The 14,870-nt window shown below is 48.7% G+C and overlaps 1 protein-coding gene across 8 annotated transcripts in view; it reads right to left on the reverse strand.

Annotated features, from left to right (window-relative positions):
- Nucleotides 1–14,870, reverse strand: part of GFRA1 (GDNF family receptor alpha 1) — a 196,225-nt gene that overhangs the window by 33,599 nt on the left and 147,756 nt on the right. For all 8 annotated transcript variants that reach the window (XM_031682553.2, XM_031682554.2, XM_031682552.2 and 5 more), the window contains one exon: nucleotides 1,025–1,134. In XM_031682553.2, coding sequence (XP_031538413.1) covers nucleotides 1,025–1,134 — 110 coding nt within the window. The remainder of the gene's footprint in view (nucleotides 1–1,024; nucleotides 1,135–14,870) is intronic.

The raw sequence follows: 14,870 nt of genomic DNA on the forward strand, positions 1-14,870 counted from the left end.
GAAAGGTACTACCTGGTGAAAGGTATTACCCAAGGGAGCACGAGAATCCTTGCAGACAGCGTTGGGAGGAGTGTGCAGGCACCTGCAGTGTCCCTGCTTAAGTATCCTTGGTTATTCCCAGTGGTTCTTGCTGAAGATCCTCCGGTGACAAAGAATTTGGTCCGTGCTGTCACTCTTGGTGGGACGTTCTTCCTGCCTGGTGACTTATGTGATGCTGGCAGGAGCTCACACCCTGGCTGAGCCATCACGCTTCTGCCAACCGTGACTTTGCTCATCCTTCCACAGCCTTCACTCTGTGTTTCTTCTCTAACGTCAGTCGTGAGAGAGCCCTGCCACCAAGGCTCCTGCAGTGCCCGGGACCGGCAGTTCCTCCTTCCCTCCTGCCTGGCCCGTTTATCCCTTGGCATGAATCTGCCTCACTCTGTCCCTCTTCCAACTCACTGGTGCCTCGTTTAACTGCATGGTTCTCCTGAATGCCATGAACCTGCTTCTTCTATGGTCTCAGGTCTTGGAAGACAGAAAATATTCTTTCCGTCTGTTCTCAGGGGAAAAAAAATTTACCCAGACCCCTTCGTACCCACCAGGAGCTGAATTATCCAGAATAATGGCAAACAGGAATCCCATTTCTGGGAAACAGCCCTTTTGATTTCCCCAGATTGAATGACTTCCAAGTTCCCTTTCTCCAAAGTTCCCTAATTCAATTAACTTGGTTTGACTCACTCTCCTCTTCCCCCACGCTTTTCCCCCTACTTCTGTGCCATGTGGTCGGTTCTCTAACTGAGGTGCCTCCCAAGTCGCCACACTTGCTGCTTTCTTGCTGCTTAATAATCCCTGCTTCCTGCCTCTGTGCATCCATTAGCCTCTTTTTTTTTCCTTTTTTTTTTTACCAGCAAGTCCTAAAGGGCCCAACATCAAAACACCAGCACAGAGGGCTACTGTAGGAGCTTTTTACATCCACAGAGAGCAGCGGGCTACAATGGAAGGAGTCTGACTTTCCTCCCTTCCCCATTCTCCCCAGTCTTACCAATAAGCCCCGAGTAGGCGAGGAGGCAGTCGGCGTAGTTCTCCTTCAGACAGCTGCTGACAGACCTTGACTCCGGTTGGCAGTTGGTGAAAAAATCCGCCAGGCGAGATCTGCAACGGGAAAAAAGGGCGTGGGGGATGTGCTTGAAAATATCCTAAGCTTCTGGACAGACACTGTTTTTTCCTTTATTCTTTTGTTGATAGGCTTTTTTCCACACAGACAAAATACAGAAAACGTGAACTCAAAATATTAGCATCCTCTCTTATACAACCACCCCCAAACCGTCCCTTCACCCACCTGTGTCTGCTTCTTCACAGAGAAGCCTTCAGGGCCTATAACTGGAGAAATCAAGATGCTTTGAAGTTCCCATTCAATATTTATTTCTGACTAGACTTATTTGCATCTTTAGGAAATACGGTTCTGCACACACTCACCGGAGATCCACACTGGGAAAATATTTACTTTATACAGAAACATGTCCCTGGCATCAAAGTAAGATCCTACAGCCCATCTGCTCCCGTAATTCCTAGTGGCTTTAAAAATATGTGTATCTGTCTTATAAGTCATGTCTCATCCACCACCCCGGCTTGGGCGGTGTGTATGTGTGTGTGGGGGGCAGTAATTTATTCCAGCCCAGTGATACTGAGGAGCTCGCCTTCCCAGAACTGAAGGGGAGGAAGGGCAGGAGGACAGGGTGATGCTGGTTCTGGGTGCGGTTTCTCTGTCTGACTGGGTGTAGCGGGTCTCCTGGTCAACGAGCAGCATCTGCCTGCGATTCTGGAAGCCTCCAGGGGCCAATGCAGTCCACCCGGAAGCCTTTTGATGCTGGAGTTGCAGAGACCCGGAAATGGAGATGGGCCACAGACAACGCTGGTCTGGGGAGGAAAAGGGCTCTTTGTGGCCAACTGGCTATTTTTTTTTAATCTGAAGAGGATATTGTTGGAGAAATCCTGAATGAGCACTGGGCCACCTCTGAGGTCATCATCCAACAGAGCAGACAACAGCTCTGTTTCTGTGTGAGGAACACAACGGACTTCAAGAGCACTGAGATTATCTGGCAATCGTGGGAGACAACGGATGGTTGTCTCAGCTTTCTTCTTTTTTGCTTACTCGGGTTGGCAGCCAACATACCCGGGCTTGTTTTCACTTCTTTCCACCCGGGAAACTGTATTTACTGAGCATACTTAGTGATACAAACAAGCTTGCGTTGGTGGGGCAGAGCAAGGGAGGACAGACGTGTGCAGATCACAGAGGTGTGTGAAGGGCCTGCAGGAAGCACATTCTGTGTTCCTTTCCTACAACTTTAACTGGAAGGGGATTAAAAGGCCTGATGAAATTATCTAAGTTCACAGCGCGCTGCAAAGGCTGCATAGTGTTCTTGCAGGATGGGGCACTCTTGGAACCCTTGTGAACAAGGCGTGTCTGCACCTGCCTGTCTGTGCCGATCTGCACACTCCGTATGTCGAGTGCCTGGTTCCATCACTGTGACTCCCAGGGGCAGGTGCTGGAGCTCGGCTTTATTTTCTTTGCACAGCACCTGACACTCCTCAGACAGTCCCTTTACAACGCTTCCCAAGCAGGGCCATGTGCTGAAGCTAAGTGGCTCGGCCAAATCCTCTAAATGAGGCTTGTGGGTGCGCCTGGATCTCTCCCACGGTCCAGCCTCGCTGCCGTTTTCTGACTCTAATTGAACACACTGAAGGGCATAAAACCTGGTCATTTTCTGTAGCCTGGTTAAAGGACTTATTTTTCAGAGGAAATCCCCAAAGGTGACCCAGGCTTACTCAACTGGCACCAACGGCATCCAGCTTGGATTGAGTGTTAATTTCAGAAGAATTTTCCTGATCATGAAAGTTAATGATCTAGAGGCACCGGGCTTCTAACTCTGCAAAGGCCAACTGTGGTGCAGGCAGCTGGGGCTCCAGGTCTGCCCGCAACCTGATCAGCTCTCTGACCCGGTAGCCCTGCGCTCCCGGCCGTCCCCCAGAGATGGACGAAAGGTCGTGCTATCTCCGAGTCTCCTGTTACTCGCAGTCTCTCGAGCAGACTATTAACTGAACGGCACCGTGATGCGGATTACTATCCTCCAGCGCGAGGCTAATGCCACCAGACTCATTTTGCTTAACAACCTCAGAATTGACTCACAATTGGACTCTGGAATGGAAGCCTAATTGAGTCAGTCTGCTGCAGAGAACATAACCCTGATTGGGAGGATAAAACTAGATATACTGCTCTGAGCATCATCCCGGACAGGCTGGGTTTTTGAGAGAAGACTGTCAGCACAGATTCCACTTCTAAGACGGAATCAGCCAGCGGATGGAAACAGTTTCAAAATGACCGTGAGCACACGCATCACGACGACACTAACGTTTCCCAGGTTCCTTCACCTTTGACCCACCTCCACCAGACATCTATACTTGGAGACAGGATAGTCACTTTATAGGATTCACATTCCCCAGACAGAAAAACTGAAGCAAGAAGAAGTTTATGCAGCAGCGTGCGGGAGCCAGCTCGTTATGGGCGGATGGGGACATTTTCAGGAATTTCGCGAGTCGGTTAACATCACAGTGGTAGCTTGAAAGTGGCCTTGGTGGGAGTTTTTACACAATGATAATCAGCAAGCACTACAAATCAGGGCCTTGTGCTGTTCTTGGAGAGCCGGTTGTTAAATATTTACTGGCACAACACTCTTTAAAAACCAGCATGATGTAGTCAGTCCCAATGTGTCTTCTCTTGGCACTTCCTGGACAGCCTTCCCCTCCCATCCCCAACCACCTTCGTCTCAAATGAAATGTGAAATATTGTAGTAAATTAACCCCCAGTCCTCAGTATCTTCCAAAGAAAGAAAACAGACCTCCCCAAAGATCCTCCCATCCCAACAACAGTCCTCTGTCCTCTGAAGTCTCTTAAAGCAACGTGTGCAAATGATTACGTGAATTGACAAAGGAGCTGACTTCTTGTCCGTTCCATTGACTGATGATGAATCAGTTCCCTGTCCCTGAACTCAAATAACCTGCCCCCTAGAAGCCCAGAGAAACAAAAGCTTACAATGCAACAGTGGCTAGTTTTTGATAAAAGGTAAAAAAGGCTGCTAATAAAAATGACACCTAACGTGAATCAAGTATTTAGTATATGCTAAGTATGTCTTCATGTACTTTACATTTTTTTCTGACGACTCTCATAAGGTAGGGACCATTATTTTATTATCCAAATTTTACAGAGGAGGAAACCACGGCTTAGCAAATTTAGACCAGAGTGAAATAGTGAGTAGGAGAGCCAGGACTTAAAACCACACATTCTGATTCTAAACTTAAGCTTTTAACAGAACAGAAGCTGATTTCAGAGCAGGTGTAATACTGAGACTGAGACTTGAAGGAAGGGTAGGATCCTGCAGGTAAATGTGGAAGAGCGTACTCCAGGCAGAAGGAAGCAGCGTATGATAAAGTAACCACGTTCATAATAATCTCAGGGTAACAATCATGGGGTGTTTGTACCTGCCAAGCATGGATCTAAGTGTCTGACATGATTCACATATTTAATCCTCACAACAACCTTGGTAGGTGATACTAGCAGCCCCATTCCACAGATGAAGACACTGAGGCAAACAGAGGTTAAGTAATTCCTCCCAGGCTGTACAGTGCTGTGGTGAAGCTGGTACGGGACCACATTCGGCGGGACTCCAAAGCCCGAGAACATCCTCAACCACCACACCTAACACACACATCATCCATAAAATTGTTAGTGGTTCACTTGAGATGGCCGGGCCAAAGGATGCAAATGGTGAGTGACAGGAGATCGTGCTGGCAAGATCACGAAGGGCCTCGAATGACCTAAGGGTTTGGATTTTACCCTAAAAGCAGTGGGAGCCATTGAAGGATTTTCAACAGAGAAGTAACACGATCAGATCTGCAGAGCAGGAAGACTCTTGGGTCTCCCAGTTGTTAAGCAAAGATTTGCTTCGGACCTGTTCTGTGCCCTCCCTGTTCTAGCCACAATGAGAAGAGCCAGAAACGGGCCAAAGGCAGGAGGGACAGTTATGCAGGAGGCTGCAGCCAGCAGAGGAACAGAGGAGAAGAGGGCCAAAAAGGGAGGAGGGGAGGAGGATGGCTGAGCGGAGGGAAGGCAGGGATGGAAGTCAAGATTGCAGAAAGGAGGGGGCAGAATCTGGCGTGAGCAGCTCAGTAGACAGTGGTGCCACGGAGTGTGGCGGGGACACAGAAGAGGACAGGGCTGCAAGGAAGAGAGTGAGGTGGGTTGTGGCTGTGCTGAGTTCATGGTGCCAGGGGAGCCAAGTGTCTAGCGGGTTGTGTGCACCCCAGATCTTCATCTGTCCGGTGGCCAACCAGAGCGTGAGCGCCTGCAGTCCTGCCGGCCCCCACATCCCAGGATCGCCACCCCCCTGCACATGCCTTCCTTCCCACTCTGGGTTAAGAATCACGCTGTAACCTGTGTCAATGGCTTCCTTCCCCAGCCCAGGCTGCAGTGATCCAAACAAGAAGGCTTACATGTCCTGTGTGGGATTAGCAAAGAAATTCCACAATTGGATTTCTTCTGGAGACCAGAAATCTCCATGACGACAGCAGTGATGAACCTGATTGTTTTCTCCCGGAGAAAATGAAAAGAAAATGAATAGGCACTAATGTAGAAACGTATCTCCCTCAGAAAGAGAAATTTCCCGCCCTTAAAGAGGAGGAAAATGCCGGCAAATGCCAAGTTGGCCTCAGGAAATCTGCTGAAGAGAAAACAGTGGTTTGTGCAGAAGATCTCGTATGAAAGGAAGCATGCTGCTAACTGGAAATAGAAAAATGATTATAATGATAAAATCTAGGAGCATCTTCTCAAACAGCAGATGGTCTTTTGACAGTGGAGGAAAAATCACCTACCTACTTGTGTTGTTAACATTTTTAGGAAAATGGTGTTACGATGAACAGGTACAAAACATACTAGTAATGATGCCCAGTTCAACTCATCCTGGATTATCCTAATCCTCTAAATTTTTTTTTTCCAGGGCAAATTCCACACTTGGACACAAGCTGTGTGGTTGGTGGAATGGAGCCCTGGACTAAGAACTGTGAGATCTTGTACGAGATCCAGGCTCTGACACTAACTACCCAGAGTTCCTGAATATGTTGCTTTACTCAGCTCTTGGACTTCCCTTCCATGTCAGAAATACTATTGGACACTGGAAGCTACTTGGGGAAAAAAACAAAACAGAACACTTCTTTCTGAAGCATGATTATTATTTTCACCCATGATTCTATTCTACCATTACGGATAATTTTAGTGTCAAGGCATTTGGTTTCCTTTGAGTATGGAGATCAGATTTTTCTAGTGGATCCCCTCATCTCACACACAAGAAAGCTGAGGGCCAGAGAGGTGAAGGTCCTGTTCACTGTCACATTGTAAGTGGAGGAAGATGGCCTTCCCTGCAAGAAGGGTCACCAACTGCCTGTTCACAGCTCCAGAAGGGGAAAGGGAGGCGGGTGCTGGGCTTTAATTTCCCTGGGATTTTGTTCAAGTCTTCAGGTGTATAATTGCTCTGTCCCTCCTGCCATCTGACCAGCTTGTTCTTCAAAATCTTCTCGCTAAGGTTTCCCTGATGGCACAGCCTCAGCGAGCATTTTACATACAATGCAGGAATGCAGTAGGGGTCAGAGCAGGCAGACGGAACACTGCTTAGGAGGGTGGTGAGTCTGCCAATGAAGGAGGCTCCCCTATACTAAGGGGCTTTCGAGATGATACCAGTGCTCAGCCAGGACTGCAAGACTTGCCAACCCACCTGAAACCCAGAACCTTGGAACAGTCTCCATTTATTAATCTGCTCATGTAAGAAGTCACCGGTGTTCTTGACCTGAACCCAATGTGAACATTAATGTTTTAAAATCTTGGTTTTCAATTCAAGCCATTTAGTTTCTGAAAGCTCTCTCAGTGGGTCAGTTAGAGGAGCCAAAATATGAAGGCCTGGGAGTGACACGCACCTGCTTCTAATCCCAGCCTACTTTCCATGGTCAAATACCTTAGAAAGGTATTTAACTTCTCCAACCCTCAGTTTCTTCACCTGGAAAATGGGGCCAATGGTATCTGGCATTGCTTTAAGTGGCTGCTGTGAGACCAGGTGACAATTACATAAAGCACCTGGCTCAGAACCTAGAACACATATTGCCCAATACATTTTTACTTCCCATCCCTTCTTCTTTTCTCCTCAGTTTCTGGTCCATTCTAATGTTAGGCTCTTACAACAAAAATATAGCAACTCAACACAGAGAAACATACAGCTTTATCTTCTGCTGGTCCCTATGTTACACACAGACAGACCTCAGAGATATTGTGGGTTCAGTTCCAGACCACTGCAGTAAAACAAATATTGCAATAATGCAAGTCACCCGTATTCTTTGGTGTCCCAGTGTATATGAAAATTATGCTTCCACGATACTACAGTCCATTAAGTGAGCAATAGTACTGTCTAAGAAGTATACATACCTTAATTAAAAATACTTTACTGCTAAAAATGCCAAAACAGTTACAATCATAATATCGAAGATCACTAATCAGTGACATGAAGGGAGCAAATGCTGTTGGAGAAATGGTGCCGACAGACTTGCTTGACACAGAGTTGTCTCAGACCTTCAATCTGTACAAAATGCATTCTCTGCAAAGTGCAATAAAATGAGGTGTGCCTGTACTCGGTACACGCTAATCTCCAGAACCGAAGGCAGTAAGTCTGTCCAAAACAAATTTGATGGGTCCGAAGCCAGGAATCCAGAGGTGTTGCTTAAAACCTCTCAGTCATATGAGCTCATAGATAAAGGCATTTTTTTTTAAAAAAGCTACTTTTCCCAGGGGCTTAGGGGGGAGAGACTTTTTTTTCCCAGTGACTAAATATCAGTAAGTTTGTTAATACTGCTAATCTCTTACGCAGAATAAAATCAATTAGGAAAAACATGCTGCCCATATCAGCCCTGGGATGGTGAAGCAAGAGCACCGGATGGTAATTTTCTGGAACAGTGACACAAAACAGATTTTCCCTCTCTCTGTTTTTAGCAAATTACCTTAGCCCTTCTTCTCTGGCAGCCTACTGGAGAGCACATCTGGGAAGCATCCTTCAGCCAATCAGAGCCTGTGTGCAGCAGATTCTGTAGGGGGTGTCTCCTCGCCTTGCTGTTCCCTACTTTGGACTGTACACTGTGGCTTCCTGACGCAAGGACCCAGTGTTTGCCGGGGACAGGCTGTGAAGCTGCGGGCTCAGGCTACCCTTCAGAAAGCCCTGGTCCTCCCCTGCCTGGGAACAAACATGACCTCTCTGGAGCAAAGGCCATGTGCAGACGCCCAAAGCTCCACAGAGTTCCTCAACCCCCTGCTGTGGGCTCCCACACCTGCTGGGATGACGAAAGCCTTGCCCAGAAGATGCGCTTCTTGGCAACTTCGCCTGGCCTCAGCCACATGTTGGGAAAGGAGCAATGAGGCCCAGGAAGCCTCTCAGACTTGCCTGATGCTTCTGTTCTCTGGGACAGGAAGGCCCCCATGACCAAGTGGAAGTCAATGCCTGTTCCTCCGAAATCCCTGCTTGGCCTCATCCTGAGTCTTTAGGAGGTTACAGCCCTTTTACCCAAATGCACCCCCACCCCCACCCACCCTGGGGAGGCCCGATCACGGTTGTTCATCTGGCTCCTGGGCAGCCCCTGGCCTAGCACGTGGGTCACAGGAGGCTGTGGTCGCCGGCCTCCGAGCCTGGTCCACAGGAAGGAGTGCAGGGAACAGAGGTGGAGCCACACATCGCTGTGGTCCACGTGTCCTGCCTGGGGTCGGTCTGTCTCTAAGGGGCTTGGTGAAAGCAGCTGCAGGGCAGAGATGCAGCGCTTCCTCAGCCTTTCTGATCACATCCGACTGCAGCAGCTCCCCGAGGGAAGTCCGGGGCAGCATCGGACCAGTCTCGGCATCCCTCACCCAGCCACCTCGTGTGAACACTGACAGCCATCAAGCGACATCTGCAGAGAGGCCGACAGGGCTTGGCAGCTAATCTCTCGGTGGCAAATTTGAAAAGCAAGTTATGGTACTTGGCAAGGGGATCCGTGCCAACCTGGAAGACACTCTCTGCAGCCCCTGGTCAGATGCCCCAGAGCTGCCCTTCAGCTGGGGCTCCTCTCTCCACCCCGGCTCAGCAAATTCCCCCAGCGCTCACATTGATGGTCACGGTCTAGGCGGCCTGTAAGTCATCACAAACAACCCTGTGCCGTGTTGCCAAGTCGGATAAAGTTGTTTTGTGTTACCCATGCTACAGCATGTCCACTGGGCGCAGAAAATCTAGCTTTGGTGGTACTCGCTTCTCCAGGAAGAAATGGAGGGAGAAAAAGTGGGAATTTTTCTGGATGATGAAATTATCCTAATGCTCTCAGAGATCCCAAGGCTGTCTGTGACAAAGATGCTAGAACTCTTTAAGAGTAAATCTTATCCAGTAAGTCTTTTATGCATTTCTTCAGGGAAACTTCAGTAACCACTTTGTGACTTTCGGCCACTAGGAGAAATAGAAATCTAGCTGCTCAACCAATCTTTCACCAGCAAATCCCCACCTTAACACTCCAGACCAACAAACTGTGAATTTACTTCACGTATAATTCCGCAGGCACCTCCATCTTCAGGAGTGAATCACAGAAGTTGTCTTCACGTTCTTCCTGGGACCTAAGACACTCAAAGTCAACTGCTCAGGAACCCTGGACAGCAAAGGTCACCCACCATGGTTTCATTAATTTATGCCCACTCTTGCTTCGTAAAGAATTTCAAGATGCATTCAAATGCAGCTTTGATGCAACAGAATCAATGTAAAACTTAGCAAGGTTATTTGGGGGCCATAGAAAGATAAGACCAAGACTGAGATAGTGGTGCAGTTAGTACAAAGCGCACACATACCCCTGGCTAGGTGACAGCTACACATCTGACTCTGTGCTTCTGAGAAACCACTGGGAGGGGAGGGAAATAACGAGTTCCACAATTCATGATATACTGAAAATTAAAAACGAGACAAATGCTCAGAAGAAAAACTATTACAGGAGGCAGAATAATGGGCCATAAAGATATCTACGCTCCAGACCCCGGAGCCCGAGAATCTGTTACCTGTCACGGTAAAAAGACCTCTGCAGATGTGATCAAGGTTGTGCACCCTGAGGTGGGGAAGAGCATCCTGGATTACCCAGGTGGGACCAATGTAATCACAAGCGTCCTTAAAAGAAGGGGGAGGCGGATGAGGGGGTCAGAGTGATGAAGTGTGAGAAAGACTGGGCCGGCCTTTGCGGATCTGGAGGATGGAGGGAGGGGGGCCATGAGCCAAGGAAGGAGCGCCGCAGGCAAGAAAGTCTACTCGCCCCTAGAGCCTCCAGAAGAAACTCAGCCCTGCAGACGCCTTCACGCCAGCTCGGTGAGAGCCGGGTAGTACCTCTGGCCTCCAGAGCTGGCAGAGAATAGATCTGTGTGGTCTAAAGCCACCACATCCATAGTAATTTGTTAAGGCAACAACAGAAAACTAAAACACTCTGAAAAAGCAGTCCTCTATAAAGGTTTTGCATACAGAATTTGAAAACGGGCCAGGATGTAAATTTCAATTCAACCACTTACTAACCATGACATTTTGGGCAAATACTTTAACTTCTCTGAAGCTTAAATTAAGTAAATTGCTCTGGCTGGCTGAATGACAGAAAGCCCTTCCAAGCGTTACGGGAGGGTTACGGGTAGCTGGCACCTGTCATCTGCTGCAACGGCTTGGGGTTCCTCTGGGAGGACAGAACTCATCAACGCTGCTGCTTCCCGTTCTGCCACGACCCTGAGACCTCGATGAAGCCCTAGGGGAGAGATGACCACACCGACAGTTCCCCTAGTATCTACCTGCTAATAACTTGGCATATGAAATGCTTTGTCCTGAGGTCACTAATCCACCTGTTCAACGTCTGTATGTGTTCGATAAACTCACGATGAACATCAGGCTTACTCCTACCATTAGGACCAAAGAGAGATTTCTCCTGTGAGCCCTCTACACCTTCCAGCAGAGAAATGGGTTTCACAGGCCAGTGGAATCCCACCCACAGAAACAGGTCAAGACAATTCTGCAGGTCGCTACATATGGCCCTACATGGTATCTTTTGCTGGCCTGGCTGGCATCAGGCCTGTGTTAATTTAAGGAGATGCTGTCAGTACCCTCAGATGGAAATGCAGCACCACGATGTTTATGGACAGAGAAACTGGACTCTAATTACTTTAGGGATATAGGTAAATTCCAGAAATTATCCCAAATGCTGCCTGGCTTCCTTCGGTCAAACCTTGCTTCTTTAAAGATTCCCAGGCGATGAAAAATTAAAATTACACAGGCTCTCTTGATTTTACTAATTTGCAAAACTTCCCCCTCTGCCTCCACCCACAAAAGGACAGCCCTAAATACCTCTGTGGTACCTGAGCTCCAAGCTCTGCTCAGCCGAACATTAATTCACCTTCTACACATTAAAGGAGCCTGGTTTCTGCACCCTGGGAGGGGGTGGGAAGGCACATGGATGTCTGGATGGTAACAGCCTGGACTTGCACAGACTCTAAGCAGAAACATGTGAAAAGAAGATCCCCTATTAATCTTTAAAAGGGTTGCAGACTTCCTAAGGAAAATTATGTTCAATAGTAAATACACACTGGGTCATTTTTCTTCCAGGCAAGTTGTTTTAAGGTCAACAGAGACTTTGAGCTCAGCAAACAACTGGTCCCTAATATCTTCCTTCCTAGATGGGGCATTGCTCGGGAGACAGGGAGCTGCGGTGCTACACGTCAAAAGAATAAATCACTTATTCCACTGCCATCAGATGATAATTCTCCCCTTTTTCAGAAAATCCATAACGTTTCTTCATAATCCACTCTCATGTTTAACAACCTCCTGTCAACAGCAGCCTTCTCACTTCCCACAACCGCACCACCCTCCACCAGCCCGTTTCTACATTTCACCTAAAGCTCTCAGCTAAATTTAAAACTACAGTCCTCCCTTTTATTTCCTGCTGGGTAGAGCAACTTATTTCCATGGTTCACATAAGCCATTTTCGAATAAACTCTCCCCTCGACCATTCCACCTGACCAGTTGATCTCAAAGGCTCATTCTGGCCCACTCTTAGTGATCTCAAGGGTCTCCTCTGAGCCTTTCCCCCAACTCCCTGCACCGGCTCTGATCCCCAGGGAGGGTGTCGCCTTCAGCCTTTCTGCCCAAATCTCCTCTCCATCACTGTTTTTTTTCACATCTTCACTTTGGTGACAGACAGCCTCAGCCATGAGAAGGTGACCACCCAGGATTATGCCCAGCATAAAGCAGACGTTCAGTAAATATTTGTTGAACGAGTGAGTGAATGAATGAATGAATGAATGAATCCGAGTACCGTACACAGAGGTTCCAATCACCTGTAGACCAATACTCATCATGGACAGCTTGGTGTCACAGTTTCAGCACAGATGAGGAAAAACCGCAGCCCAGGTCTAACCGCTCCAGAGCCCACACTCACAACTACGTTCATTTAGAGCCAGTCACTGTGCCCAGTGCGTCATGGGCCTGTCATTTAACACCCAAGAACCTGAGCAGCCAGGCTGGGCTACTTTACAGTGGAGGAGCCTGGGGTCTAGAACAATCAACATCCCGCCAAAGTCACGGAGCTGGTTAAGAGTTAGAGCCAGATTTTGAAAAGAAGACTCTCCAGCTCACGGTCTCCCCTACAGCAATGAAAGAAGAATGAATGTTCCATCTTTTAATTTTAGTTCTTGGACTTTTGCTGCCATTTTGACGTCAACTGTGTGCACAAGAAGCCAAAATGTGATTTAGGGGGATATAACTGGTCTTTACTAGACCCAATAAAGTGTAAGGACAGAATTAGTGGGCATTCTTTTGGTTTACTAGTGCTCACAGTTTAAAAACATAAAAAAATAATATCTGTTGTCACTGTTCGGGAAGGCTCAGATGCAATCCTATGACACAGTTGTGTGGAGAAGTCACCGTGGCCCAGGCCTCCCCTCGCTGAGCATCCCACTCCCCAGGCTGTGGACACGGTCACCCCCAGTCAAGTGAGGGGTGCAAGAAGCGGGGCTCCCCAGAGCCACAGAAAGAAGCCAGCAGCCCTGCACCTGCCCACCCTTTCCTGGTTGCAGGGACCACCCCTGAGGCTGGAGACAGGGGGCACCAGGCAGGGCTGGCCTGGTCGGGACCATCTCCTTGGGCGCCTCTTCCAGAGAAGCAGACACACACGTGGGCCCTTCCTGGAGCTGGTGGGAGCCAGGCAGAGCAGGAGAAGGCATGAGCCCGGACTTGGAGCACGGGTTCCAGTCCCAAGGGCCCTGCTGCCATTGCATGTCTGCACATCCCCACGCACATACAAATCACCGGCACTAACAGAGCACTAGCAGGGCTGCGGGGAGGATTAAAGCCCAGGACCCAGTGCCTGGCACAGAGCTCAGTGCGCACTGAAGGGAGAGAGATGTGTGTTGCCATGACTACTCTCAAGGTGCCATCTCTCCAATCACAGCCCTGTGAAGCAGGGGTCTCTCCTCCTTCACATGAATGGACAGGCAGAGAGCAATCAAGTGGGTTCTCCAGGACCCCCAGACAAGGAGGGTCACAACTTCAGCTGGCTTCTGGAGGCGCCTGAGGCCGGCACCCCCTGCCCCCCGTGGCCAAGGAATGCTAAACCTGCCTCCCTCGAGAGGGTGTTCTCCCATGTGGGTTGGAATGGAGTCCTGTGGACAGGCAGAATTTGGTGGCACCTCTTGTAAACCCAGAAAACACCCCTTCTGGATTTCTCTGAGCCTGGGGGTGCTGGGGAGCAGCCTAGAAAGAGCCAGGGCCTGAGACTTCTGGAGTGAACTCATAAAGGTGCCCCAGCATCCAGGTGCCCAGGAAACGATCATCCAGCACCCAGCACAGGGCCCAGCACAGACACACTGGGCTCACCAACCTTCCAGTGGTCATGGTCACTAAGCACCCACAATGCAAGATGCTGTGTGTGAGGTGGTGGCCGCGGTGGGACAGGGACAAAGATGGAGATATGGCCTCGCTGGGACACTACATCTGACCTCCCACCAGCTGCACCCACCACCTCCCCTCTCCCATGACCAACAGTGAGCTAGGGGTGAGACAGCTGTATACTGATTTGTACAGGTCAAGGTTCAGGGTGATCTTGGCTCAGGGAATCCTAGCACTTTGGAATCTTGAACATCCGTGTGTGTTTGAGTAACCTGCGTCCTAGCTCTGCCAGAGGCACTGCCAAGCACCTGGCACTCCAGTCCTGCCGAACCAGTGAATGCACCAGCCACCCGCCAGAATGCTCTTTGGGAACCTCAGTAATTTTAAGAACATAATGGAGTTCTGAAACCAAAAACTTTGAAAACCATTGTTTTAATGAGAAGTGAAATATATTTGGTAAGGGGCATATAAGTCCTCTCTTGACAGGATTCAAAAGTCTCTTACTTAAAATTTTTGCTTTAAAATGAATAAATAAAGGGTAAAAATAAAATCCCCTTAGGGAGAGGGTGTAGCTCAGTGGTAGAGCGGGTGCTTTCGCATCCACAAGGTCCTGGGTTCAATCTCCAGTGCCTCCATTAAAAAAAAAAGCAATAATAATAAATAAATCTAATTACCCCCTTTCCCCTTGCAAAAACAAAAACAAAAACACAAAATCCCCTCCAGTATCTAATTCCACACACCCTAAGTGACCCAGGAAGATACGTGGGTGGTTTTCAAGAGACGCACACACATGGCACCAGGGGCCGGCAACACAGTGGACCTGTGCTCTGCAGCCTCGCGGACCCTCTGGACTTTCATGCCAGTGGCACCACCTGGGCGACCGCA

The sequence above is a fragment of the Vicugna pacos genome, chromosome 11, assembly GCF_048564905.1.
Source record: "Vicugna pacos chromosome 11, VicPac4, whole genome shotgun sequence".
In the NCBI taxonomy this organism is placed as follows: Eukaryota; Metazoa; Chordata; class Mammalia; order Artiodactyla; family Camelidae; genus Vicugna; species Vicugna pacos.